The sequence below is a fragment of the Andrographis paniculata genome, unplaced genomic scaffold, assembly GCF_009805555.1.
Source record: "Andrographis paniculata isolate CXL003 unplaced genomic scaffold, ASM980555v1 Contig36END, whole genome shotgun sequence".
In the NCBI taxonomy this organism is placed as follows: domain Eukaryota; kingdom Viridiplantae; phylum Streptophyta; class Magnoliopsida; order Lamiales; family Acanthaceae; genus Andrographis; species Andrographis paniculata.
The window spans coordinates 836,096-861,521 of record NW_026137569.1 but is presented as its reverse complement, the minus strand read 5'-3'; the positions used below and the strand labels follow the sequence as shown (position 1 = coordinate 861,521).

Genomic DNA, 25,426 nt, shown 5'->3' with positions numbered 1-25,426 from the left:
AAAAAAAAAAAAAAGACTTGCAATGAAATGGACAACTCCATTTTGGCACTCATCAAAGGAACCAAGAATTAGTGGTTCAAATCTTGTATGATCCTGGCACTGAATTATACACACAGAAATGAGTATTGAGTCCCCTGATCTTGAATGATACTCAAGAGTTAAGAGAATATAATTTGTTCGCAGCAGGAAAGAGCATCAAAAAAGAAGAGCAAATTTGAATCGATATCGAGGAACAACTCGAGCTACCATCCATGTAAAAGAGCAAGTAGCTAAACACAAGTCCAATTAAAGAATATGAACAGCTTGTAACGGCGCAGAGAAGCCAAGTTTATCTGTTGTATTCTGTGGACCACATTTCCATCTGGCTAAGTTCCGAAAGCATTCGGGCTTTGTCGGCATACAAGAATTTTCTAATTTATATAAGCACAGAAGGAATGGAAGATCTCAGTTCAGTACAAAATGAAAAACTTCTATGTATGCACAAGAAATATGTACTTGATTGTCAACAGGAGATTTCCATCAGCCAGATAAAATCCAACAATTCCATTGGCAAAGAGGAGTATAAAAACAAAAGGAGAAATGGACTTAAGGATCAATTCAGCAATCAGCACAACCAATTTTGGATAAGTTTAGGCCATTCCCTTCCACATTTAAATTTCCCGAAAATGTAAGCATATATTTGTAAGATTTAACACAATCAACTGAAAGAAAATTGATCTTTATAAGGAAAAATTGCCAAGAACCTGATATAGCTTCACTAGAAAACAATGGCTCTAGGCAGTAGTCCAATCCACAAACAAAGCATACGAATTTACTTATTCACAAGCCAAAACCACTGAAATGCACATTAATCATTTGATAAAAATGATCAGACTCCATTTTCGGATTAATAAACAGCAAGGTTAACTACTTATTTATATGCTACCAAGAAACCAAAAGGAAAAAATTTCATCAGGGAGCCAATATTAGTATTCGTGTACAATCCTTTCCAGATGGTTTTGAAGGATCTATCCAACAACACTTAAGGGAAATTACCTGTACAAAGGATGACATTGGATTCGAGCTGTCTAATGTATGCAGGGACGGAAAAGAAACCAAAACATCACAATTACGGCATAAGCCCCAAAATGGCAAAAACAAAGGAAAATGAAGGGCATACTCTTGTCCCTTCTTTAGTTCTCTACTCAGTATCTGATGGTAAGTAAGAAGAATCAGCAATATGCCCCGACGAGAGGCTTTGCAATCCTGGCTTCAATTCTCGGTCACGGAATTCCTCGTATTCTAATCTATCCCCTCCTTTTTTCTTCACCTCAACCACTCTCAAAGTCGGCGTCAATTCATATATCTCAGCATCAATACTCAAGGGTCCGTTGGCACCATCCTTGGATCCCTCTAAACTCACTTTGCAGTCCTTCTTTCTCACAGTAAATCTTACCACCTTAGCAATTTCCTCCAGCTTCGAAACAATGTTCGACACAGGTGCCCCTGAAACAAATCTGGCCCCTCCATCTGATCCTTCTTCAAACAGCCCAGACAAATCAAAACCCTGCGAGAATGAGATGATATCGAATGCATTCAAGCTGGCTGGCCTGGGAAGACTAGTGAGCTTCCTTCGGGTCTCCAACTCGGAATCGGACTCGGAAAAGGATGGATCGGAGAAGCAATCCATAACATCGTCCCCTTCATCATTAACTCTACACAGCTTATCATCCTCAATGTAGAATCTCACGTGTTTGAAACCTTTTCTAAACCATTTATTGCTCATGATCTCTGGAATTGTGATTCGAGTCTGCGGATTAGTGTCGAGCATCCGCGTCAAGAGCCGTGTTAACTCAGGAGAAAACCATCTAGGGCACCGGAATTCACCCTTGTAAATCTTCTTATACATAGCCATAACATTTTTATCATGGAAAGGAAGGTATCCAGCCATCAAGACGAATAAAATAATACCACAACTCCAAATATCAAATTTGGCACCGTCATACCCCTTCCGTGCCAACACCTCCGGCGCAACGTACGCCGGCGTACCACAAAACGTATGGAAAAGGCCATCCTGCCTAATCTGCTCCGATATAGCACTCAATCCAAAATCAGATACTTTAAGATTCCCATCTTCATCGAGCAATATATTTTCCGGCTTCAAATCACGGTGGTACACGCCGCGTTCGTGGCAGAACGCCACCGCCGAAATCAGCTGCTGGAAATACCTTCTGGCAACCTCCTCCTTCAGCCTTCCCTTGGCAACCTTGTTGAACAACTCCCCCCCTTTTACAAACTCCATAACGAAGAAGATTTTAGATTTCGTCGCCATAACCTCAAACAATTGGACAATATTCGGATGGCGAACTCTCCGTAGAATTGCGATCTCGCGCTTGATGTGCGCAATCAACCCAACCTTCAGGATCTTCTCTTTATCAATTACCTTAATCGCTACGCTATCCCCTGTCTTCACGTTCCTCGCGTGGTAAACCTTCGCAAACGTCCCATGCCCGAGGAGCTTCCCGATTTCGTATCGACCCAGCAAAAGACCCTTGATCTCTTTCTGCTTCGCGGCATTCGTCGGGGACAACAGTGCAGGCGACGCCGCACCGGCCATATCTTCCGATGATATAAAAATCGAAATCTTTAGCAAGATCAATTGTTTCCTCTTACCAATGGTGTCGATGCTTTGCCTCCTCCATGAAATTTGTGCTGTTAGCAGTATCCGCGTGTATTCCCCTCTCCGAGTTTCTGTGTAAAATTGTGTAAATTCGTGAGGTCAACAGAAACTGGAATATGCTTATATTGAACTTTAACGCCGTCACAAGACGGTGCCGAAACCCCGTTTACGTAACAACAGAGCAGCCAAAACAGACGTTAAGACAAACAGCTGGCGTTTGCATTACACGCGGCATGCTTTTATTTAACGTCTGTACAATCAATTTGAAATTTTGTAAAAAAATATAATAATAGTAATAGATTTGCTTGATAAATTTGACGTTGTATTTTTTTATATTTTAAATACGATTTAAACAGCGTATTAATAATATAAAAAACAATATTTTATATTAAATAATTAATTTTTTTTTAAAAAAAAAATATATAAGGTATTGTTGATTTTTTAAATATAACTTTTATATATTTATCGAGACTCGTATATAAAAGATGGTGATGAATAAATCTATATTCTAAAGGAAAATTGCTGGCTGCGGTGGCGCACACGGCTAGACATTAGCAGGCGCCAATAAATTTCATGCAACCGTATCATTGATGAGCTGGCTTTTTTTTATTGGTTTTATAATAATGATGATAATGATTAGTGCATTGTATCTTTAATTAATATATTAATATTTTTATTATGGTCAATTTTGTTTGGTGGCGAGTGCGGTGCTCTGTTGGAATCTGAATGCGGGAGTGACAGGTGGCAAATTCGAATGGGTGCGTTATCACCAGATCCAACGGTGTAAATTTGTCCGTTTTTGATCTATGGAGCTCTTGTATCGAGTCAGGTTGCCCTTTAGTATCTGCAAAAGTTGTATATATACAATTATATATATTTATTTATTTATTTATTATTATTAAAAAAAAAATAAAAATAAAGAAGAAGAAGAAGAAGAAGAAGATAGATAGGTTTCTAAGTAAAACGGGCTGAATTAGCTGATATTTTATACATAGTCCTTAATTATTTTAGTTAATTATAATATAAATGATCTTTATTAATTTTATATGACAATGATGAGTTTAAAGATTTGTTAGTTGTTTATTTCAAATTTTATGAGTAAATATGTTGAGTCAAATTATTATTTGTTAAATGGTCTAAATAAAATTAGGAATGTTGACTTGAATCATATATAATCAAAATTAAAATGTGTTGTGTAATATAATTGTCTTCCACGTCAATACTCGTGTATTATCTATACCTGTCAAAATATATGTATTTGAATTTCATGCAAGTAAAAATTTATTGAAAATCAAATAATACTAATTAAAATTTATGATATCTATCCCTTCCTAGCTAAATATATGTGCTACGCACAAAATTTGATGTTAACTTTATTTAAAATAGAAAGAATTTTGAAATGAATTTATTGTGAATGAGACACCAAGACGGAGGAGTAATATTTTTAAATAAAATAATGCTCTATCTGTTTTACCACACTATTTTTATATTTTAATAATTGATATATTTTTTTTTTTATAAAAATTATGAAATTAAAATATATTTAATAAATATAAATTAACTTAATTAATTATATAATATACAATATTATAAATTACTTAAACATACTCAAAATTTCTTTATTTTTTTTTTCTCTTCTAAAAAATATTAAATATTTTTATTTATATTTAAAACTACACATATTTATGTTAATTATAAATAAACAAAAATATTTTTTTATTTACTTTATTATAAAAAAATTTATACTCTACAGTGATATTCATATTACATATATTTTTTAATTGCTATATAATTAATAAATATTTAAATATATTTTTTAATTATATATATTAAATATACTTTGAAACTATAAATATTATTAATTATATAAAAATAATATTATAATATTGTAATTAGTTATTATTAAGTAATTAAGTATAATTTAAATTTAATAATTGTAATAATTCGCATCCGTTAGTAATAGGATACTATATCATTTAATTTATTTATTTTATTTGCAAGATTTAAAATTTTAAAATTAATTTCAGTAATCTATTTTGTAATCAAATATAAATTATAATATTAGAATTCAAATCTCATCAAATACCAAATTTATGAATCAACTTCTAAATCGTTGCAGTTTTCTACTAAAGACTAGCGACTCTAGACATATCTATATAAGCCGCGTTACTTCGAAAGTAGAAGCACGACTTCTGTGATTTCTGTAATGCAAGCAAGCATCAATCATCTTGTCTTCAATATTCTCGAGCGCACGTACAGAAACCCTCTGCTCCAGATTCAAATCCGAACCCCGAAACCCTAATTTTACCCTGGAGTTTCAGTTTGGTTGATTGATTTGATTCTGAGCCTGGACCCTCGATTCGCATTGAGTAGAGCGAAAAGAATTAGACTTGGAACAAAAACCCTCAATTAGGGATTTGGAAAGGGAGAATGACGACTGAGAAGAAAGCGTCGGAGGGCATAGCTTTGCTATCTATGTACGGCGACGAAGATGATGAGATGGAGGAGCTTGATGAAGAGGACAAAGTAGGCGACGAAGAGGATACTCACCCTCCAGTGGTGGATTCCGTTGGCGTGAAAGATGGCGACGATGTTAATGATAGTGGTAATGACATTGTGCCAGGGCAGCTGGATGAGCGAGTACCGATTGAAAATTCGACTCCTAATAAGACCTTTAATCAGGGTACTTCTTCGGCGTCTGCAACTCCACAGCCGCCTGTTTTTTCGCCTCCACAGCAGCAGCAACGACCGGTTTCTTTTGATTTTCAGAGTCAGAAGAGTCGTCTGACGATTGTGGATTATGGGCACGAAGAAGGGGCTATGACTCCCGAACCTGAGGTTTGCGTGTTACATTAACGAACCTAAAAGTTCCCTAAATTCATTGATGTTAAAGTGGTTTGAATCAAGACTTATAATTTATTCACTGATATCTGTAGGATGGTGAAGTCTTGGTGGCTGGTCGAGTAACGCACGGGGAAGACCTTCAAACTAGCGAGGGTGAGTTTACCTTGCAAATTGGGCTGTTGCTGTTCCATGTGTCTTTTTATAATGCAATGACATCTGAAAGACTGAACTTCTAGAATACCGTTGTCTGTGAATTGTGATGGAAAACAAACACTGCAAATAAATTTTATTGATCGTATTATAAGTATCAAATAAATTGTAAAGCATGAATGCTGGTTCTTCTCATGGTTTGTTTGATTAACTTTTGCATTATCAATACCATGCTTGGGTGTGTTGGACAATGCTATTTCCTGTAGTATTTTTTTCTGAACTATTAAAAGATGAGATTCTATGCTGCTTTGTATGTGAATAACATTGGCTCATCTAGAATTTTACAGTGCAATGGCATTGGTTTTTTTTCCCAAGCTTAAAAGTCCATGTGAAACACTAAAGATGATTTTTGAATAATATTTGCCTTGACTGCTCTCTTAGGTGAATCTCTAGAAAAGCAATCACCTGGATTAGTTCGTATGCCAACACCTAGTACTCAAGCAACTACACCTCAATCATTGGAACAAATTGACCAATCTGAATTACATGCCACGTATCATTCTGAAAAGGAGCCAGAATATGCAGAGAGTGAGGATATTGTTATGGTAACAGTTGAAGAGCAAAAAGATGTCGATCCATTGGATAAGTTTCTTCCTCCACCCCCCAAGGCTAAATGCTCTGAAGAATTGCAAGTAAGTGCTCATGGTTGTAGTGTATTTTGCATCCTTCCAATGAGATTTTTAACTATACATAATACTTAGTTACTTTATCCATATTGACCTCATGTGGTTTATATGCTTCTTTAATGTCAGAAGCAAGTGTTTGTGACTCTAATTGAAATGGAACGTGGATAACTGTAATCACTCTTGTTTGAGGCATTCATTTAGGAAGCACCAGTTCTAAATTTCTGCATGGTGACTATAGCTTCGATTTTTCCTTTTGAATTTTAGTTAGAGATGATTGGATATGCTATTATTCAGTGAAATGAACTTTTGGTGCCTGTTGATGCAAGTTTCTCTTATAATTCCTTTTATTTGCAAGCAGTGCTCACAATTTCCCCAAACTCTTCATTTAAATGTTGCTAACTTGTACACCTAAAGCAATGTTCTGCCGTGTAGTTAATTTCTGTTCAGAAATGTGCTATGAATTCTTATTCATGATTTCTCGGTTTTCCTGTGATTCAGGAGAAGATTGTTAAGTTTCTTACAGTGAAGAAGACTACTGGAAGGAGCTACAATGCAGAAGTGCGGAACAGAAAGGAATACCGCAACCCTGATTTTCTGCTTCATGCTGTAACTTACCAAGACATTGATCAGATAGGGTCTTGTTTCAGTAAAGACGTCTTTGATCCTCACGGATACGACAAAAGTGACTTCTATGATGAAATAGGTTGGGCTGATATCTAGTTTCCTTGGGTGTTGTTTAACTTTGTTCTGCTATTTCTTGATTTTTGTTCTTTCACATTTTCCTAATTAAAAAACATTTTGGTCATTTATACTCCTGGTATGTTGTCGTAGAAGCTGACTTGAGACGTGACATGGAAAGGAGGGAGCAAGAAAGGAAGAAAACCCAAAAGTTAGATTTTACCTCTGGAGGAATGCAGCCAGGAAATGTCATTCCCACTTCAAAAATCAGCATACCAACACCAGGTACCTACCCATGATCCCAATACTGTAGAATTTATATATATAAGTTTTAAAACTTGTCTTTTACAGGGACCACTGCTGCCGGACTCGTAAATGTAGCACAAGCTACTTCAGATGTTACAGCTCGGGATGGTAGACAGAATAAAAAGTCAAAGTGGGATAAGGTTCATTTGCTTTAGCATGTTTTGTAGCACCACAAAATAAAGTCTTTGCAATAATTCGCCTCGTTGTTCTTGGGTTCAGGTGGATGTTGATCAAAGTAACCCTCTAGCAGGGCAGGAAAACCTGTCTACTGCTGGCGCTCACGCTGCGATATTGTCTGCCGCTAAAGCTGGGAGTGGATACTCTGGTTTTGCGTAAGTGTTCGACTTAGGGATTTCCGGTTCTTATTTATCTTAACCGAATTTCCATCTGCTTCCTCTTTGGTAAAACACCACTAGAAACGAACTGTCTGCTGTGCAATCTTTTCATTTAGTTGATTCACAAGATACAAAGTTTTATCTTTTACTACATCTTCCTTATGGATTTTAATGTTCAAATCAATTAAATTTATATAATGGTAGGCAACAAAGGAGAAAGGAGGCTGAAGATAAGCGGTCTAGTGATAAGAAGTTGGATAGAAGATCATAGAGTTGTCCTTTTGACTATAAACCATGAATTCCTTTGTAGAAGAAGAGTAAAGGAGTAGGCACCACAGAGATGTTGAGCTTGCAGCCATTGTTGAGGATAGATGTTGTAAACATGACTGTTGTAAGTTAAGTTTATTTAGATGTAGATGTGAATCCTTTTTATTGTCCAACCGACTAAACTACTTTTGAGGATACCAACGTTCAATCATATATTAATGATTCTATGAGAAGCTTTTGTTATTCTATTTACTGAGTGTGTTTGGTTGGGGAATGAGATTTTGTGTCGGATTTTATTAATTTTTTTTTTTCAACATACACTGTTGCTTTTTTAAAAAATTTTATCATAATAGATTTTTACTATTTATCCATCAAAATTATTAAATCAAACAATTATTTTTTACTTTTTATATTAGATTACGGATTTATTTTATATTACAAATCCAAACCCACAAACAAACCCATTATAAATCTAACATTTATTTATTCACGTTCGATTAGACTGGGTTCAAATGAAACGCTCGGTCTAGCCCAGTTTTGATGGGCTCAGTCTTACAATTATACAGCCATTAGGCCCAAATTTTGAGACCCTTACTTTTCGTTCGGAGGCTCATTAGTATAGGCCCATTTTGACTCATAGATTTTGGCCCAAGATCAACAGCCCATATACACTTTGTCGGCCCAGTAGAAAAACAAAGACCGGCGGGAGGAGCTACGTCCATTCGCCGCCCGGCCTTCTCAAACGCCGCCGGCGAGCAAGGTCTTGTGCTATTTCTGGACGCATTGATCCTATGAAACTCTCGATATCTATCTGTTGATATAAAAGTATTCGATTGATGTTTCCATATAATGGAATAGGTCGTAAGCTTATTTGTTGCTCGTGGAACTTCTACGAATCGAGTTCTTGTAAGCTTTCCTTACGTTTAACTCTCAAAACTCAAAAGGCTTTTGAATCATATGCTTCATATGTTTGAGCACATTTGGCTATGCAATGAGCATTCCCTGCCTGGCTTGATGATGAATTATGACTGAGGAATATAGAACATTTTCTCCTGGTTTTGTTTGCTGTGTTTCGTATCTATCTGGTGGAATTCTGCTGTCCTTTTTCTTTCTTATTTTAAAGTAAAGTTAGAAGTAGCAATATCCTACCTTTATTATCGGATACTGATCAGTTTGCCTTGATCTGCATCATTACCTATATATTCTAATGAGGACAGTTCCCTTTCCTCATTGAAAAGATACCTTGCTATTGTCTAATCTTCTTCTTTTACTGTTGAATGATTTCTTATTCTAATGCATGGGTCAGCGGAGAGACATGATCATTCCATGGTCAGTTAGGGTCACACAGTTGCAGTTAAAGATTCCCAGACCCCACCTCCCCTATCATGTTTATGTATAGTAAATCAAGTTGCACCTAATTTATTTGAAAGCTCATTTTGTCGTGACCTTGTTCTTTCTGTGATGCTTGTCCTGGATTTATTTAACCTTTTCTCCGTCTCACTTTAATCATGTGTGTTTACATGTGTTTCTTTGCTGCGGGGATCTGTAAGGGGACTATGAATGTAGGAGATGATTCAATGTGTTCAAAAAGTGGTCTCTTTATCTTTGTGGTGTGAGGCACTGTTATTTCTTTTTGACCATGTTATAAGTACCCATTCTGGCCCAATCTAATGTACGCATGTTTGTAAGTTTCATTTGTTTATCTTTATTGACCTTAACTTTCAATTGTGAAAGCTTTAGTATTTACTTATTTCATATATACTTACAAATTGGCATGTCTACAAGACATTAATTTTATGTACTGATACACATTAACAGGTTCTTTACATTTAAAAGCCCATTCCCTACCGACCAAAGATGTGTAGGAAAAAAAGGGAAAAAGGAGAAACGCAAGAAATGGTTATTTATAACATGAAATAAAAATTTGCTTTGGTGATAATTAATGTGAATTATGATGCAATCTTGTTTATTGAAGAAGATCTTAAAACTGCATGTAGTCATAAACAGTGACTAAAGTGGCAATTAGTGGTGAAGAATGCTTCTGTATTGCATGTCTGTTGGGCAGATAGGAGGTTTAAATGCCATGAATTGCGGCTGCCTGTCATTTATTTTACTGTCTACTGGGAATTCAACCATGCTTTTATCTTATTATAATAGTATAAACTTTCAAGGGATGTATGTCTGTGCTGTGTGTCCTCCTGACATATGTTGATTTTATTATTGCTCTTTCACACGTTGGATTCTTGATTCCCTATGTAAGTAAGACATAAAAAATTCATTTCATTCTTAACCCATACAAAAACTACTGACTGCTTAAGTGAGTGGGTGAGGTTACTTTTGTCTTTCCATCACATTTTCAAAAATTGTTTGGGATTCTCAAAGGTGTAGGGCCGTGGGAATGAAATAAATAAGGGGCTCAGAGAGTACTGTACAGCAGCAGCCAGGCCAGAAAACCAGGAAGCTGAGAGTAACGGTAACATCTTGTTTTGGCAGTTCCTCCCGGGGCAATCTTGTCATTAACAACAATTCCAACGGGACATTTCACACTCTGGAAGAAAAGCACACATCGCACAAACCCTTCTCCTCCACCAACTCTTCAGCACAAAAGTTTCTCTCTGCTGGCCAGTCTATGCATTTATATACATATGTATTTATGTATATAAGTATATATGCACAGTGTTTTTCAGTCCAATCATATTGAGTCTTTCTTCCTTCTCTTTCTCTGTTGCCTTTTGTCTACTTTTCTCTTTTCCTTTTACACTTTCTATGTGATTGGAGCCCACTCAAACCACATTAGTGTGTAAGGGTGTAGATTAAAGCAAAGGTTTGGTTTTTTTCTTCTTCTTCTTTTGGGTCTGTTGTGCAAATTGATTTTGGTTAAACGAGGTGGTGGTGAAGATAGGTGAGTTTAGCCATGGATGCCCCAAAACCAGAGGAAATAAGTCATCCTCCCATGGACCAACTTCAGGGCTTGGAGTATTGTATTGACTCTAATCCTTCTTGGGGTATGGCAATTTTTCCTTGGAGTATTGTATTTTTGTTAAATGTGTATCCTGTTTGATTTCTACATTGGGTAAAAAACAGGGGAGGCTATAGCCCTTGGGTTTCAGCACTATATTCTGGCGTTGGGAACTGCTGTGATGATTCCAACCTTTCTGGTTCCATTGATGGGCGGAAACGACGTAAGCAATGCATTTTATTTCGTACACTTATTGTTGGTTTCTTGATTTTGGGAAGATTCTTGGTCAGGATCTTATCAAGTGGGTTGGTCTTTGAGGTCATGTGACTTTATTATGACTTTCTTTACATTTCTGTGATCAGGGTGACAAAGTGAGGGTAGTTCAAACTATGCTATTTGTTGGAGGCATTAATACATTAGTGCAAACATTATTTGGAACCAGATTGCCTACTGTTATCGGAGGATCATGGGCATTCATGGTGCCTATAATTTCGATTATCCATGACCCTTCCTTAGAAAAGATTCCGGACCCCCATGTGGTATATGCCTTGTTAGAAAGCAATCTATTTGAGGACTTGTTATTTGATAATTTTAAAAACTAGCTGTTGATGATAATTCCATTTGTAGAGATTTTTGAATACAATGCGAGCTATACAAGGAGCACTAATCGTAGCATCTAGTGTTCAGATTATATTGGGTTACAGTCAGCTGTGGGCTATATGTTCAAGGTATGGCTTTTAAAAAAAGCATCAATCTTGAAGCTTATTGAAAACACCACATTTATAGTCTAATGAAGTCAATTGAAATCCATTCTCTTTACTTCAGGTTTTTCAGTCCACTCGGAATGGTTCCCGTGATTTCTCTAGTTGGCTTTGGTCTGCTTGACAAAGGATTCCCCGTGGTACAAACTTTTAGCTTCAAATACTAAGATATATAATCGCCTCTTGATCAGTGTTTCAACTAAGTGTGTGGCTCTGATGATAGGTCGGACGTTGTGTGGAAATTGGCATTCCAATGTTCGTTTTATTTGTACTCTTTTCCCAGGTGCTGTTATTTGTCTTTGGCACTTAACGTTTTGGAAACTACATGTAGTCTCATGTGCACTAATACGTGTTTATTTGGTTTCATTTCTTGCAATCAGTACTTGAAGCACTTCCAAACAAGACAGCTTCCTGTATTAGAGCGATTTGCTTTCATCATTTCAGTCACGGTTATTTGGGCTTACGCGCACCTACTAACAGCCAGTGGCGCTTACAGGCATCGCCCTGAGTTAACCCAAAGAAACTGCCGCACTGATAGAGCAAACCTCATTTCTTCTGCACCATGGTTTGTGTATCCATAACCTTGCTACAAAATAAATACCTGTTTTTGCATCTATATATATATACACATCCGCCCATGCATGCACACACAGTTCAGAATCTGATAAAATTCTTTAACAGGATCAAAATCCCATATCCCCTCCAGTGGGGCGCGCCCACATTTGACGCTGGACACGCATTTGGAATGATGTCTGCTGTATTAGTATCATTAATTGAGGTAGTTATAAAATCAACTTAGTTCAAAGCTCCTTGTGATGCCTGAGTAAAATAGCGGTGTTTATTTCTTTTCTTTTCGCAGTCAACTGGGGCGTATAAAGCAGCATCGCGTTTGGCAAGTGCCACACCACCTCCTGCTCATGTTCTTAGCCGTGGAATAGGCTGGCAGGTCGGTAAATAAAAAGAAAAAGAATTCGAGGCAATGTTGGTTTGGTATGTATAAAATGTGGCCAATCTTGATTTATTTCATTCCCCATCATACATGCAGGGTATCGGAATTCTGTTGGATGGAATGTTTGGTACCTCCACCGGATCTACGGTATTAGTGTAAGTCTTTGTGTGCACTTTTCACCCTGGTCGCAAGACTTATTAATGTACCTAACTTTTTACTTTCTTGGCACATCGTAAATTTAGGGAAAACATTGGTCTTATCGGAAGTACCAGAGTTGGCAGCCGGAGGGTAATCCAAATCTCTTCCGGTTTCATGATTTTCTTCTCAATATTGGGTAAGAAAGAAACAATGTATGATGTATGTAATGGATTATATTGTAATCTATTCTTATCTAGCCTTTGATGAGGGTATGCACAACAAATTTCAGGTAAATTCGGAGCACTATTTGCATCAATTCCTTTCACAATCTTTGCAGCTGCTTACTGCATCCTGTTTGGCCTCGTCGGTAAGAATCGCATTTCTTTCCCTTTCCCTCCCACAACCGAGCTAATTGATTGTGTTTTGTTGCAAATGCTGACTGGTATTAACGAATCCAGCTTCGGTGGGGCTGTCTTTCTTGCAATTCACAAACATGAATTCGACGAGGAACCTGTTCATCACGGGAGTGTCCCTCTTCCTGGGTCTGTCCATTCCAGAATACTTCAGAGAGTACACCAGCGCCGCCCTCCACGGCCCTGCTCACACCAATGCTGGCTGGGTGAGAGTTTAGTTTTCTACTTACTATTCAAATGAGTCTCAATCATCGTCATTCGAACAATAATAGTATTGTGTATGTGTATATGCAATGCAGTTCAATGATTTCCTGAACACCATATTGTTGTCGTCCCCAAGCGTGGCGCTGATGGTGGCGGTGTTTCTGGACAACACGCTTGAGTACAAAGACAGCGCGAGAGACCGGGGGATGCCGTGGTGGGCAAAGTTCAGGACATTCAAAGGCGACGCCAGAAACGAAGAGTTTTATACCCTCCCCTTCAATCTCAACAGGTTTTTCCCTCCTTCATGAGAAATTGACAATGTCTGCACAAGCCAAGCCAATTAGGACGACAAGAACACACAACAAATCACATTGGCAAAGAAGAAGACAATGGCAATATGAGCATGAGGCCTCCTCCTCCTCTGTGTCTGTCATGTCATTATTTTGTAATGCTATGCTATGCTATGCTATCTATGGCTTGAGTGTGTGTGTGTAGTGTGTAGTGTGTAGTGTAGTGTATGTGTGTTGGGGTTTTGGCTATTTATTATTCAATTCTTTGCAAGCACTTGATCATCTAATTCATTATACACATTGTCACTGTCACAAAGAAATGCAGAAAGACAAAACATTAAAATTCCATGGTGTGTAAATAAATAAATAAACACCTTCAACCAACCATTTCCCTTCAGAAGGTTCTCTAATTGCTTACTTTTTTTTTTTTTTTTTTTTTTTTTTTATGAAGTGGAAATCGCAGTTGCCAGAAGATCACTCACAGAAGTCGAATCTAATATTCCGCAAACTAACAACATACATGAATATTTTGAAAACTAAAAATATATATATATATAAAATTATCGGAATGGGTCGGGTCACTCACAGAAGATCACAAGCCCAAAGATATTTCAAATAAAAACCAGACCTAATATCCACTCCATCTGCAATTCGTCTTCTTCCGTCAGCCATAAAGATTGCGCGCTTTTGTATCTGCCGGCCAGAAATCTATTTACGAAGAGGAGGGGGGGATCCATCCGATCCGCCGCAAAATAATCATCACCGCGATAAAGAATTGAAGGAATTGCTTCAGTTTCATCTTCGTAAGGGTTTGCCTCTTTCCCGCTCCATTACTGCGTTTTGTGCTGTTGTGATTTTGCTTAAGGAATTTTGTTTTGCTGTCATGTTCGTGGAGGCGATGGATATGAGAACGAGCATTGGCTTATGATAATGGTCTCCTGTTAACAAACCCTTGGCTGTTTCGAAATCAATTTCTAAATCTCTAAATGGTAAATTCATTGCCCGTTAGGGTTTGTGATTGTAATAGAAATTGCAGGAAATATGTTTCTTCCTCTTCTTCTCTAAATTTATACAAAGTAAAAGTCTTTTTCTTGATTGCCCTTATTTGTGAGTTGCTGTTTTCTTCATAATTGCGTTCCATAGCAAACAATGCCTCAATGTATCTTCATGGTTGTCCTTCTAGGCTTACTAGTAGATTAATTAATACCAGTGAATGGCTTTTGACTAAACATCTTTATGCTTACACATTACATGTATTTGTTCTGACAATGTGGGGTGGATGCTGCAGGTGATTGATCCAGCAATTTTCGGATGCAATGAAAATTCTTGCTAGTAAGAGTTGCCGTCTATTATCTGCAGAATCACCGGCATCGTCGGTTCAGTTCATCTCCCCTTTCCAACACCTTAAGCATAGAGTGGATGCTCCTGCTGAAACTCAAACTGAACTCAGAGAATCCCCTAGAAAAAGAAAGTATATTTCGCATGCAGATGCAATTGAAATGATAAGGCGCGAGAAAAGCCCCGAAAATGCATTAGAAATATTCAATAGAGCATCTGCGCAGAAGGGCTTTAATCATAACACCTCGACTTATGCCGTTCTTCTCCACAAGCTCGCTCAAATGAGGCAGTACAAGTCCATTGATGCTGTTCTTCATCAGATGAACTATGAAACGTGCAAATTCCATGAAGGTATATTCCTGAATCTCATGAAGCATTTCTCTAAATCTTCGATGCACGAGAGAGTGGTTGACATGTTTTTCTCTATTCTGCCGATTGTGCGCTCAAAGCCTTCCCTGAATGCCGTTAGTACATGCCTTAATCTTCTGGTGGATGCAAATCAAATCGATATGGCAAGAGATTTTCTCCTCCGCACTCGGAAAGAAATTGGCTTGGTGCCGAACACGTGCATAGTCAACATTTTGGTGAAACATCATTGTAAAAAGGGCGATCTGGAATTTGCTTTTGAAGTGTTGAAAGAGATGGAAAAATCTGAAGTATCTTCGCCGAACTTGATTACATACTCGACTCTGATACAGGGTCTTTGTCAAAAAGGCAGACTAGAAGAAGCCATCAATCTGTTTGAGGAAATGGTTTCAAAGCACCAGATCGTTCCCGATCCGTTGACTTACAATCTATTGATCAATGGATTTTGTTCTGCTGAGAAACCCGACAGAGCCAGGAAAGTTATGGAATTTATGAAGAAAAATGGATGCACACCTAACGCATTCAATTACTCAACATTAATGAATTGGCTTTGCAAGAATGGAAAATTCGAAGAAGCGAGGGAAATCTTCGATGAGATGAAAGGTGCAGATCTGAGGCCCGACACTGTCATCTACACTACATTAATTAACTATTTATGTCGAGCCGGGAGAACAGATGAAGCAATCGATCTGCTTCGCGAAATGAAGCAAAATGAATGCAAGGCGGATGAGGTAACATTTAATGTAATTTTGGGGGGATTATGTCGGGAAAACCGATTCTCTGAGGCACTGGACATGCTCGAGAATTTACCGTATAATGGTGTTTATCTCAACAAAGCTAGTTATCGGATTGTATTGAATTTCTTATGCAAAGAAGGTGAACTGGAGAGAGCTGTGGAGTTGTTAGTTCTTATGCTGCATAGGGGATTTGTTCCCCATTTTGCTACGTCGAATGAGTTATTAGTTAGCCTCTGCCAAGCCGGAAAAGCAAATGATGCTGCCGGAATTTTATTTGGGTTGCTGGAAATGGGGTTTAAACCTGAACCTCTTACATGGAGTGCGCTGATCGATTCAAGTTTCAGAGAAAGGAAACTGTTGCCTACGTTCGAACTTCTTGATAAGCTATTCATGGAAGACTTGTGATTGTCCACATTTTATATATTGAAATCGCCTCTTTAGAAGAAGGGTTTCTGTCAACGGAAGTTACTTGGGACTGGAAAACTTCGAAGTCCATCCCGACAATGTAAATGTCTTGGAGGCTTCTTTTCCTTCGTTTTCTGCTGCGTTTAGATTCAAATTATCGACAAGAAGACGAGATCTTGAAGACTCATCAGGTTGGGGACATTGACAAAGCTTTGCCCACCGGTAAGATTCATATGTATATATTGTGGGGTGTGAATTTGCATTTCTTGGGGCCCTTGAATAGCTACATTTGTCTTGATCACAATCTTAATATGTAGGGCAGTACAAGATTTCTTGGACAAGGATGGTTGTTAGGCAGATTGTAAATTACAAGCATTATTGCAGCCATCCATGTTATTAATCATGGCTGGCTGCTATACTATACTTGTGTTGATGCTGAGCTGTTTGTGTCTAACAGTATAATCACTCATTATCAATGCCATCAAAAGACAAGTTGTCAATTAAGTAGCCACTACTTCCCTATGGGCAAAATTGAGCTAAGAGGAAACATCGAACATACAGCTCAATTGAAGCCATATTTAATAATATTTACAAGTCAATGCAAAGAGAATTGTGGAAATTGAAGTTTGATCCGTCACTTGATATACACACATCATCATTGACAATGATGATCTTGATTTAAACAGTTAAAAATGACTTGTCATTGACCTGGCATTGGTCCAGAACAGAATGCACATACTTATCATTGCCACCATGTCATGGATTGAGTGTGTAAGTTATAGACATGATTACTGTAATATGTATACATATATATATATATATGTATGTATGTATAAGATAAACAGACAGCAAACTAACAATCTTGAAAGAAAGCCCACAAAGGAGTAATTACAGTGCCAGTTGGCACTTGGCAAAGCCATTGATTCATTGATAGATGCTATCAATACAAGGAACAAATATGGAATAAATGATCTATCTACTGTGCAATAAACTGGCAGCTAAAATAGAATTTCCCCAACAGATATGAAAGATCAACACAAGCACAATCACAATCGCAAGAATCCAAGAACACAAAAATTTCATGCATTCAAAATGCAACAACACAATTATGGCAAGGATGAATTTCAATACATCAAATTCTGAAATTCAATGAACCAGTCCAAAAAGGGACAAAATCAAAAGCTGAAAACAGATACTGCAAAAGAATGCACATTCTTACATTTCAAGAGAAGCAAAGACAGAAAGAAAGCAGAATGTATGATGATGGTAACGCAACATCAATGTCATGTAATCTTTTCCCCTAATCTTAGCTCAATAAAAAATCATTCAGTCCAAATCTTAAGTATAGAAAAAATGTAGAAGCAGAGGCAGAGATAGTAGTCAAAAGAACTCTTTTACTGCCACAGCAATATACAACCAAAAGAATCACACAGATAAAAAAGAATCCTCTTTTTGCATTCACTCCCTTCTTCTTATCCTGAATATAAGTGTTTTTGTTCCTCCAAAAATAAATGAATCTCATCTGTAATGGCTGAATTCTCCTAAGCTAAATGATCAATATATCAGCTCTGACTCTCTTCCAAACTCATTTACAGCACTTAGCCAAACAAACCAAGAAAACGATTAGAAACACAATAGAAGCAAGTCCAATTGCAACACCAAGAACAACCTTATTTGGCCCACTGTGATGCTTCTTCTTCCCCTCTGAATTACCATAATCGTCGTAATCAGAACTGTCGCTGGAATCATCCGAAGAAGATGAATCCTTAGCAGGCGGAGGCGACATTGGCAGCCCATGCTTATCACAAGGAGCAATACCAAGCTTAACTTTCGATCCCAAAGTTGTGCGGTTGTAGCACAGATTCGAATTGTCGCCGACCTTGAAAACCTCCAATCCTTTAATAAATGTCGAATTGAAAGGCAACACTCCGCGGAAGTTGTTGCCTGCCAGATTCAAGTACTTGAGCTTCTTCATATCTCTGATGAAATTGGGGATCGACTCGTTGAGCTGATTTGAGCTCAGATCGAGATGTGTTAGCGCCGGCAATGCAGCTAGAGACTCCGGAATAGAGCCTGAGAGCGAGTTTTTAGCCAGAGAGAGATTCTGCAGAGCGCTCAGATCTCCAATGGAGGAAGGAATTGTATCGTTGAGAGAGTTGGAGGAGAGATTCAAGTGAGCGAGATTCTCGAGGCGAGTTAAGGACGCAGGGATTTTACCTTTCAGATTATTGCCGGAGAGATCTACGTAGGTGAGATTCGGCTGCCAATGTTTGGGGAGCACGCCGGAGAGATTGGCCTGACTTAGGGTTACGGAATGGAGGAACTTCATGCCGCTCAGGATCACCCAGGGGCCGCTGGCGGTTATACTGACTCGAGAGACGGTTAAATCGGTGGCATTGTGGAGGCGGCTGAGCCAGACGCCGGTGAGCTTTTTGAGGCTGCTGATGCAGGTGAAGGAGCGGAGGTTGGAGGAAAGCTCCGGCGGGAAGCGGATTGGGGAAATAGGACAGTCGATGAAGCTCAGGGAGGTGAGAGTGGAGAGTGATTTGAGAGCGGTGAGGGACAGGGCGACGTCGTCGGAGCAGTTGGTGAGCGTCAGTGAGACGAGGTGGCGGAACGGCCGGGACGAGTCGCAGGTGGCGGTGGGAGGTGCGCCACCGCTCCGCGGCGGAGGGGAGCACGGGTTTTTCGAAGTAGGGATGTTGAGCGACTCGAGTGCACTAAGCTGCTTGGGGTCGAGGGCGGCGGAGGAAATGGGGGTGGATGGTGGCGGTTTGGGGGCGGGGGCGGTGGCCGGAGAGGAGGTGGGGGAGGTCGCGGCGGTGCCGGCGCCGGAGGAGAAGGAGAAAGTCGCGGCGGAGAGGACGCAGAGGAGGAAGAGAAGATAGAGTGCCATGGTTGTGAGAAATGATTCAGTATGGGAGTGTGGGAAGAATATAAAGTGGTTGAGTCACCGTCGGTAAGAATAGTGCCTCCCTGGGACTTACACAAGTTGCCTGGGATACATGGATAAAGAAATAATAAATGCATATATGAAATTATGATTATGTAGTGTATTACAATTAGAATAAAATTTAAAAAATAAAACTAGAAAATATAGCCACGAGTATTACGAAAAAATAGAAACTAAAGAGGTCAAAGTCATGTGGACGAAGAAAGTTGGAGTGCATAATAGCTGGACACAGATGTATATATACATCTTTCCTGTCTAATAAGTTGCACTCAATAATATCATTTTCATCTGTATATTTGAACTAATTCACTAATACTGTGCATTCTAGCCATATTATTATACTCCATTTTTAGAGATGAACAATTCAAGAATGTAGACATATACCATAAACTGAAGAAAACAATGGATAACTATAAAAGCTGCGATTCAGTATGAAGTGGGGCTTTCTTCCTCTCCCTTGCAGTGAATTAAATTCAGCCACTTGGTTTTGTTATAACAACACAAGTGGGCTTATCAATCTCTATATGGATACTTTTGGGCCTCCAATGGTTGCCAAGATTTGTCTAAACAAACAGAAGGTCGCAGCCCATGACAACACACACCAGAAATTTTATTAAAAAAAAAAGGTGTACCTGGGACGTAGATCTGTCAAAGAATGGCTGGGAGGAGACAAGTAGCTAATCATATGTATACATATTGTATGAACTTAAGTGTGATATATATGCATAGAAGGGCAGCAATGCGGGGCAAATCTCCTTTGGCAGTAGCTAATTAAGCAATTTCATTTCTTTGTAACATAAAGAACTGCATGCAGATATATTTAGTGCATGCAAGAATGCAGTTAGCTTCTGCCAGAAGAGTAATTGCCCAGTAATGCATCTACACAAGAAATGATATATTGTAATACATATATAGATGTATCTATGTAATATAAATATATATATATATATATCTTGACCTGATCAGGCAGATGTCTCCATGGCCAAATGATTGAGCAGGTTAGAGCATATATATAGTGTTTGAGAAGTGCAGTACTTCACTTCGTACAACACAGTATATTCTGCAAATGATCCTTTATGCTGCTGCATATATATGTCTGTGACCCCCCAAATATGGGGGTTTTTCTTGCGTCCGACTCCTCAATTTACTAATTGTTCCATCACTCGACAGAATTTAAAAAATTCCAATCCTGTTTTCCCTTAAAGATAGTACACAGTCAGCTTGTTTCTGTAAATATAGATTTGCTAAGATTCTTGGAGAAATTTGACCCTTTAGCGTTCAAAGAGTCGGACTAGAGATCAGAGATGAAGGCAAAATACGTATGCATGTATGTGAAAGAAGCTAGCTGGCTACAAAGTTCAGCATCTCTCTCTCTCTCTCTCTCTCTCTCTCTCTCTATATATATATATATATATATATTTATAGGGCGTGTTATGATTTCAAAATTTGTCAACATAAAGTTCAGATTACGTTCTCGTTTGAACGTGGCAGCAAGTCATTCGTAGACAGAAAATATTATTTTCTTAAATTATATTATTGTATACTACAAAATAAAATGATTCCAATCTAAAAGCGGGCCCCATTATAGAACAGATACCCTTGACGGCAATTATTTACAAAAGAAAATAAAAGGGAATTTTGGTAGCAAGAATTGTCCCCGCATATGCCACTTATATTTCTCAGCAATAAATTACACACATACACACACACACACATATATATATATTTAATATGTATATAATTTACTATATGGTTTACGTACGCGGCAGCTCGTGCATGCATGATTAAACAAAGCAGTAAAAAGTACGTGGGTTTAGTGTAATAAATGCATGCATGCAACTAGCAGGCATTATTTCTAATGCTTCTGAAACTGTAACAGCACAAGGAATTAAACATAGCAGCACGTGTGCAACATAACATATATATACTTTACAGTAAATATTCTAGTGATTGACCCTAGTGTACGTATAATTTATTTTGTATCAATATGGTCTAATGATTCTAATTTTTCAATCAAAATCTAATTACATGAAAACCAGACAAAAGCTGAATAGTATAACACAAGTATGGATTCTAATTAACTTAACCAATAAAAGCATATTGCACAAAGTCATCCATAGCCCAAAATAAGATACCTCATTTTGCTAACTCTACATCAGCCTGTCAGTATGTTTGTATTACTGGGCAAATCACCTTTGGCAGTGAACTCAATAATAGTTCACAATTAATTGCAATTAATTGCCATATATGTGGCTGCTGCCAAAGGATTATTTGCCCTGTAATGCTTCCATACATTCATTGCATTTTTTTCAAAGGCTGTAACTTGAGGAAAAGTTACCGGCCCCTTGCATGTATTTATAGTTCAAACAAAATACAAGGGCAGGGGATATGTAAAGCATATTCTAATTACACTAACCAGCAGTCACAAGAATAAACTGTTTGCTGTAGTTTTGCATATGGAATTAAAAAATCTCAAGAGATCTCTACCTCTCTTTATGACTGATGTACAGCTAGTTTCGATGCTTTTTTTATTGAATATTATGTACTGAGATGCGAATTCAAGAAGCTTGTTTCTGCTAGTAAATTTTTTTGTATATACAATTTGTTACTTGATCTTGCTATCCTGCCTAGTGAGAGAAATGGTGTTAATCCACATATTTTCGAAAAATTGAAAAGTAACTATTCACATAACTCAAATCTAAAATAACTATTCACATGCCTAAGTGAGCTTACGTTTCTAATCCTTTTCATCAGTCTTAAGGGGTATTTGGGACATCCTCTTGTCCTTTACACTTACTGACTTTTCATGTGAGATAACATAATGCACAATAATGAGTTAATGACCAGCATTTACACTGATTTGATTTATATTTAAAGGAATCTTTGTAGAAAATTTCTACTCCTATATAAGTAAATCAAGGATAAATGCCCATTTACACAGGAAACACAAAAATTTGCATATCTTTTGCAGCAAGAAGAGCATATCCATAGAATAAAATGAAAGTGCAAAGGCCAAAATCTTTTATACCATGGCCATTGGGGAAAGTAAAGGGAAAAAAACCTAGAGGAAGTCCCAAAGCATATGCCATTTTCTCCTTCAGCATATCCAAATAATGATACGAGCCGGTGGTCTCCATATAAAGCGACCGGTGGCCTCCATATAAAGCCTGGCCAATGATATTCAAGACACACACTCCAACTTATATTGGAGGCAGGTTATGTGAAGGAAAGAAAATTGTGTGGGGAAATGAATAACAGTGTGATTCTCCTTAGGCAGGCAGAACATGCAAATGCATCCTTTCCTCTTGCCAAAGGAGAATTGCCCTGCCATTCAATCTCACAATGCTGCAATCCTTCACTTTCTGCAGGAGTTATACTCATCTCTCTCTACACATGCTATCTCTTTGTAATTTGATATCTAAATGTGTTAGATTTTGTAATTTGTATCCGTATTGTTCAATTTGCTATTACAAACTATTCTTGTTTATCCAAAGCTTCTCAACTGAGTAATGATTCAGATTGAGTGCATGAATTCATTGGCTTTCATTATAATGATAAGCGCTTTCAGTCCAAAATCTTCTTAATCATCAAAATGTAGATAATTTATATACTTATTTAACTTTTTTCAATAGCTAAATTTCTATCATAAAACAAACTTCTTCTCTTGTTCTATGCATATCATAGATACCATGATAGGTTAGAAATCAGCATACAAAACATAAATATTCTGAAAGTAGCATGTATCTTAATGAACATTATAACATGTTCCGTCTTCTTAAGTGTTCAATGAAAGTAAAATACCAGTTCCCTCCAAATGTATATCTTAAGCGAATTATTTACCCACTAGGTATGTTTCTTCTGTGAATTGAGAGTTAAAAGAATGGAGACAAACTTAGTTGATATGTTAAGAGCTATATAACTAATAGAAGGTGCAAAACATGAAAAAAGCCTAATCATTTTCACAATGTAAACCAACTTTGGCAGAAAAATGAAATAAAATAGAGTGGTCCTAAATATAATACTTTGAAAGTAAAGTTCAAACGAACTGAAAATTGAATGGTTTGAAGATCTAAGAACTTGATAATATCCACCAACCTCATGAATCAATATGCCAGATCGGACTTGATTCTCTTGTTAACAGTATACTTGGTAAAACTAGATCCTCAAACTTTAGTTTAAAAAGTTTCCTATTATAACTAAGAAAAGGAAAAATTTAAATCATAAATAGCTAGGTATGAAATCAAACTTACCACCTATAACAGAAGGGATTGAGCTTGCAATAATTGTCAATAATTTGAAAGACTATTCCTGCATAATCTATAGTAATCCAAGCATCAAATGAGTAACAATTCAAAGTGAAGGAAATGTTTGTGAGAGGCAAACGAAATATCTCACCCAACTTCCGCCAATACCTGAAGTTACACAGACAAATATATCAGAAAAGTGAAAGTTTTAACACAACTTCAAAAGCAAGTCAAAGTTCTTATTCAGGTTAATTGATCAATAACATGAAGAGTAAAGGTCTTGTAGGACGATTACTGAGCAAATCTCCTCTGGCAGACAGTCCAGAGAGGCAATCCATTACTGTGAATAATTAAAATCAACTCCCTAACTGTCTGCCAAAGGAGACCGCCCAATAATTCACCAACACCTCAGAGAGACTCACTGGGAAGTAGTCGCAAGATCTGTATATGTGTAGTTCGACACAAGTGGAAGCTTTTCAACAACCTATAAATACAAAGTAATCAATGACAAATCTCTCTTCCCTTTGCTATAAATTTTCACAATAGATGCTTTAATTTTAGTGTGGAATCGAATTCACGATGAAGCATATGCATAGGAGGCAGGATAATTCTTAGCTTCCTTATCCCTAAAATCGAACAAAATCTTAAAATGTGGATCATACGACATGAAAAGTTTAACCACCGAACCTTAGATTGTGATGTGTTGATTGGGAGGGCGTGTGATCTTAAATATACATATAATTGATCAATACGATGAACACAAAAAGGATTGTTCCACTGCTGAAAATATCAGCAAAAAGGGTGCCAATAGATAAGATGAAAGGTTCCCCAAGTGAGCAGGACAGAATCAGAGCTCTGAGATGGAAGTGAGCAGAGGAGGCGGAGGAAAATGACAGTGCAGTTCTCCTCTAGCTAAAAACATATCATTGTCTGTGAAAATATTGTTTACACTCATTCTGTTCATGGAGAATCCCGCCATTCCACACCCGAATCATGTTTCTAAATGCTACAAGGTCAACTTTTCTAGCTTCAATTTCCAAATTCCAGTTAGTATGTCCTAGATTTTCTTCATGTTGGAGTAACTAAGAAAACCTGCTCAATGTGAAGAAAGCATAAACACGAAAGCTGTGAGGTGCCTGTCATGCTATATTCGTTAGTTGGAGTTTACCCTAATTTGAACAAATTGAACAGGCGCTCAGTATCTTGGGCGATGCACGGGATACAGCACAACCAGGCTTTTCAACTCACCAAACTTATATCACATTCAAGCTACACCACACCCGACGCGTCATATACAATGTCGCACTATTCGCAAGCATGCAATCTCCATCTCCTATCGTTCAAACAACGATCCCCCAGACGACAAAGAGTAAAAATCCGGCAGCAATTAAAAACCTCGGAAAACAATAAACAAAGAAAATAACCAGCAGAAACAACAGTAGTGAGGGATTGGAACATAAAGCAATTACAACAGAAACAAAGACATAAGAAAATCCAATTGCTTCACCCATCATTGCGCATGTATTTCTCCAGCCTCCGTAGCGTCGTCCATCGCTTCTCCATTGGAGTCGTCCGTCGTTGTTGCCGCCTGTAGTCATTCGATTATTTCTAGGCCAACTATTTTGGGCCCTAAATGGATACATTCACCCAATATATATTGGGCCAATACATAAGCCCATTTTCAATCTGGCAAACTTCCATTTGGGCCCAAATCCATTATGAATAAATTATACTCCATACATCT

The 25,426-nt window shown here is 37.7% G+C and overlaps 5 protein-coding genes across 21 annotated transcripts; 3 read left to right on the top strand and 2 right to left on the bottom strand.

The window, feature by feature from the left end:
- Positions 1-886: 886 nt before the first annotated feature.
- Positions 887-2,770, bottom strand: LOC127249785 (CBL-interacting serine/threonine-protein kinase 12-like). The gene has a single exon (XM_051272773.1). It carries the CDS (start codon positions 2,594-2,596, stop codon positions 1,181-1,183), a length of 1,416 nt encoding a protein of 471 aa, XP_051128730.1. The 5' UTR covers positions 2,597-2,770; the 3' UTR covers positions 887-1,180.
- A 2,066-nt stretch (positions 2,771-4,836) lies between these two features.
- On the top strand, positions 4,837-8,177 carry LOC127249969 (uncharacterized). Of its 4 annotated transcripts, none has more exons than XR_007838506.1 (8): positions 4,837-5,497; positions 5,596-5,656; positions 6,095-6,345; positions 6,838-7,042; positions 7,171-7,302; positions 7,399-7,453; positions 7,543-7,655; positions 7,863-8,177. XR_007838506.1 is itself a non-coding variant. In XM_051273091.1 (8 exons), exons 1-8 carry the CDS (start codon positions 5,090-5,092, stop codon positions 7,927-7,929), a joined length of 1,302 nt encoding a protein of 433 aa, XP_051129048.1. In that variant the 5' UTR covers positions 4,837-5,089; the 3' UTR covers positions 7,930-8,177. The 4 variants fall into 4 exon arrangements, 2 of the variants coding, with proteins under 2 accessions (XP_051129048.1, XP_051129047.1); XR_007838505.1 differs by having other exon boundaries at positions 7,369-7,453; XM_051273091.1 differs by having other exon boundaries at positions 7,399-7,463.
- Positions 8,178-8,625: 448 nt separating this feature from the next.
- LOC127250017 (nucleobase-ascorbate transporter 2) lies at positions 8,626-13,999 on the top strand. Its single transcript, XM_051273157.1, has 15 exons — positions 8,626-8,831; positions 10,308-10,930; positions 11,010-11,107; positions 11,247-11,423; positions 11,512-11,612; positions 11,710-11,785; positions 11,869-11,928; positions 12,026-12,210; positions 12,327-12,423; positions 12,505-12,591; positions 12,691-12,749; positions 12,837-12,928; positions 13,022-13,099; positions 13,191-13,351; positions 13,445-13,999. Exons 2-15 carry the CDS (start codon positions 10,840-10,842, stop codon positions 13,655-13,657), a joined length of 1,575 nt encoding a protein of 524 aa, XP_051129114.1. The 5' UTR covers positions 8,626-8,831; positions 10,308-10,839; the 3' UTR covers positions 13,658-13,999.
- Positions 14,000-14,215: 216 nt separating this feature from the next.
- On the top strand, positions 14,216-16,939 carry LOC127249755 (pentatricopeptide repeat-containing protein At5g18475-like). 4 transcript variants are annotated; one of them, XM_051272716.1, is made up of 3 exons: positions 14,216-14,442; positions 14,535-14,628; positions 14,928-16,939. In XM_051272716.1, the coding sequence occupies exon 3, from the start codon at positions 14,956-14,958 to the stop codon at positions 16,483-16,485; it is 1,530 nt and encodes a 509-aa protein (XP_051128673.1). In that variant the 5' UTR covers positions 14,216-14,442; positions 14,535-14,628; positions 14,928-14,955; the 3' UTR covers positions 16,486-16,939. The 4 variants fall into 4 exon arrangements, 3 of the variants coding, with proteins under 3 accessions (XP_051128673.1, XP_051128672.1, XP_051128671.1); XR_007838482.1 differs by lacking the exon at positions 14,535-14,628 and having other exon boundaries at positions 14,217-14,442; positions 14,928-16,707; positions 16,803-16,939; XM_051272715.1 differs by lacking the exon at positions 14,535-14,628 and having other exon boundaries at positions 14,216-14,448.
- A 742-nt stretch (positions 16,940-17,681) lies between these two features.
- LOC127249756 (receptor-like protein 51) lies at positions 17,682-25,324 on the bottom strand. 11 transcript variants are annotated; one of them, XM_051272721.1, is made up of 5 exons: positions 24,370-25,324; positions 24,105-24,166; positions 23,834-23,850; positions 23,689-23,755; positions 17,682-20,627 (listed from the first exon to the last, which is right to left on the bottom strand). In XM_051272721.1, exon 5 carries the CDS (start codon positions 19,379-19,381, stop codon positions 18,071-18,073), a length of 1,311 nt encoding a protein of 436 aa, XP_051128678.1. In that variant the 5' UTR covers positions 19,382-20,627; positions 23,689-23,755; positions 23,834-23,850; positions 24,105-24,166; positions 24,370-25,324; the 3' UTR covers positions 17,682-18,070. The 11 variants fall into 11 exon arrangements, with proteins under 11 accessions (XP_051128678.1, XP_051128679.1, XP_051128676.1 ...); XM_051272722.1 differs by having other exon boundaries at positions 17,682-19,481; XM_051272719.1 differs by having other exon boundaries at positions 17,682-19,481; positions 20,397-23,850.
- Positions 25,325-25,426: the final 102 nt, after the last annotated feature.

Bases quoted from the DNA above. Each gene is read 5' to 3' on its own strand.
- LOC127249785 (XM_051272773.1), bottom strand. From the start codon at position 2,596: ATGGCCGGTGCGGCGTCGCCTGCACTGTTGTCCCCGACGAATGCCGCG.
- LOC127249969 (XM_051273090.1), top strand. From the start codon at position 5,090: ATGACGACTGAGAAGAAAGCGTCGGAGGGCATAGCTTTGCTATCTATG. The intron at 6,346-6,837 runs GTAAGTGCTCAT...CCTGTGATTCAG, and splicing joins AATGCTCTGAAGAATTGCAA to GAGAAGATTGTTAAGTTTCT. The intron at 7,464-7,542 runs GTTCATTTGCTT...TCTTGGGTTCAG, and splicing joins AAAAGTCAAAGTGGGATAAG to GTGGATGTTGATCAAAGTAA.
- LOC127250017 (XM_051273157.1), top strand. From the start codon at position 10,840: ATGGATGCCCCAAAACCAGAGGAAATAAGTCATCCTCCCATGGACCAA. The intron at 11,786-11,868 runs GTACAAACTTTT...CTCTGATGATAG, and splicing joins TTGACAAAGGATTCCCCGTG to GTCGGACGTTGTGTGGAAAT. The intron at 11,929-12,025 runs GTGCTGTTATTT...TCTTGCAATCAG, and splicing joins TATTTGTACTCTTTTCCCAG to TACTTGAAGCACTTCCAAAC.
- LOC127249755 (XM_051272716.1), top strand. From the start codon at position 14,956: ATGAAAATTCTTGCTAGTAAGAGTTGCCGTCTATTATCTGCAGAATCA.
- LOC127249756 (XM_051272719.1), bottom strand. From the start codon at position 19,381: ATGGCACTCTATCTTCTCTTCCTCCTCTGCGTCCTCTCCGCCGCGACT.